The 1,038-nt window shown below is 38.2% G+C and overlaps 1 protein-coding gene across 1 annotated transcript in view; it reads right to left on the bottom strand.

Annotated features, from left to right (window-relative positions):
- LOC106883867 (endoplasmic reticulum-Golgi intermediate compartment protein 1) overlaps window positions 1-646 on the bottom strand; it is a 174,369-nt gene extending 173,723 nt beyond the window's left edge. Inside the window, exon 1 of the mRNA XM_014935003.2 lies at window positions 555-646. Within this exon, the coding sequence (XP_014790489.1) occupies window positions 555-646 (92 nt within the window). The remainder of the gene's footprint in view (window positions 1-554) is intronic.
- Window positions 647-1,038: the final 392 nt, after the last annotated feature.

Raw genomic sequence — 1,038 nt, 5'->3', positions numbered from 1 at the left:
TATATATATATATATATATATATATGTGTGTGTGTGTGTGTGTATATATATATAATCTCTCACTCACACACACACACACGTACCTTTGAACAGATACACGCACACAAATACGCGCGCGCGCGTATGTATGAAGCTATGCATGCATGCATATATGTATGTCATTGTCCACTTTTATTTCAAGACCTAGTTTCTAACCTAGATCCAAGACTCGGAATTTCAACAACATTAACAGAGTATTTTTGTATGTTCACATTTCTATGTTTTATTTTATGAATGTATTCTCATATATATACTTGCATAATGAAACATGCTCATCTGTACTTAAATGATAAACTTGCCCAAAGTTGTACAGATTTTTACAGTTCCAGTGATTGATTGAATTTGTAACCTTCGAATCAGCTTCCTTCCTTCTAGTTATGAGAAGCTTCATGTCTCAAGAATGGTATTTAGGCAGTGCATTACATATCCCAGTACCCCGATAATTACAGGCATAAACCTGAACTTGCAATCTGGATTGAATAACTGCAAATTTCTCGCTACTTCACTGTAGGTACTCTTTTTCGCTGTTCTTTAGCTCTATGTTAACATCTGTTGGGCAGGTAGTTTCCACGACTGGACACAGTTTCTCTTCTCTATCCCAAATCATTGTTAGGTCTATTGTATTTACGTTTTATTGAGGTCTTCACTGGGACATTCCACCAGTACTCCATTTTATTACGAGTGGTTATGACTCCCACCCTACTTTGGGTTCTTATGTCTCTGTCCTCGTCTTTATCCTTCGGACGGCTCCCGTTATACAGTGTCCTAGCTACAACACAATATCTCGTAGGTGATGACATTTTCGGATAACTGCTTATGATGTGGGTCATATCTTCGGTGTTTACTTCACAAAGCCTGCAAGGATGTCATATTTTACTGCGTTTCCTGCATCTCTGTCCCTTTTCTGTATCAGGCATTCGGTTGATATATCCTATTCCTGTATTGCAAACGCATACCCTTCACAGTGGGAGGTAGTAATCCGGTTATTGATCCATGATA

Source organism: Octopus bimaculoides, chromosome 22 (assembly GCF_001194135.2).
Source record: "Octopus bimaculoides isolate UCB-OBI-ISO-001 chromosome 22, ASM119413v2, whole genome shotgun sequence".
NCBI classification, from domain to species: domain Eukaryota; kingdom Metazoa; phylum Mollusca; class Cephalopoda; order Octopoda; family Octopodidae; genus Octopus; species Octopus bimaculoides.
Note: the sequence above shows the minus strand (reverse complement) of the source record. Positions and strands in the feature narration are given on the sequence as shown.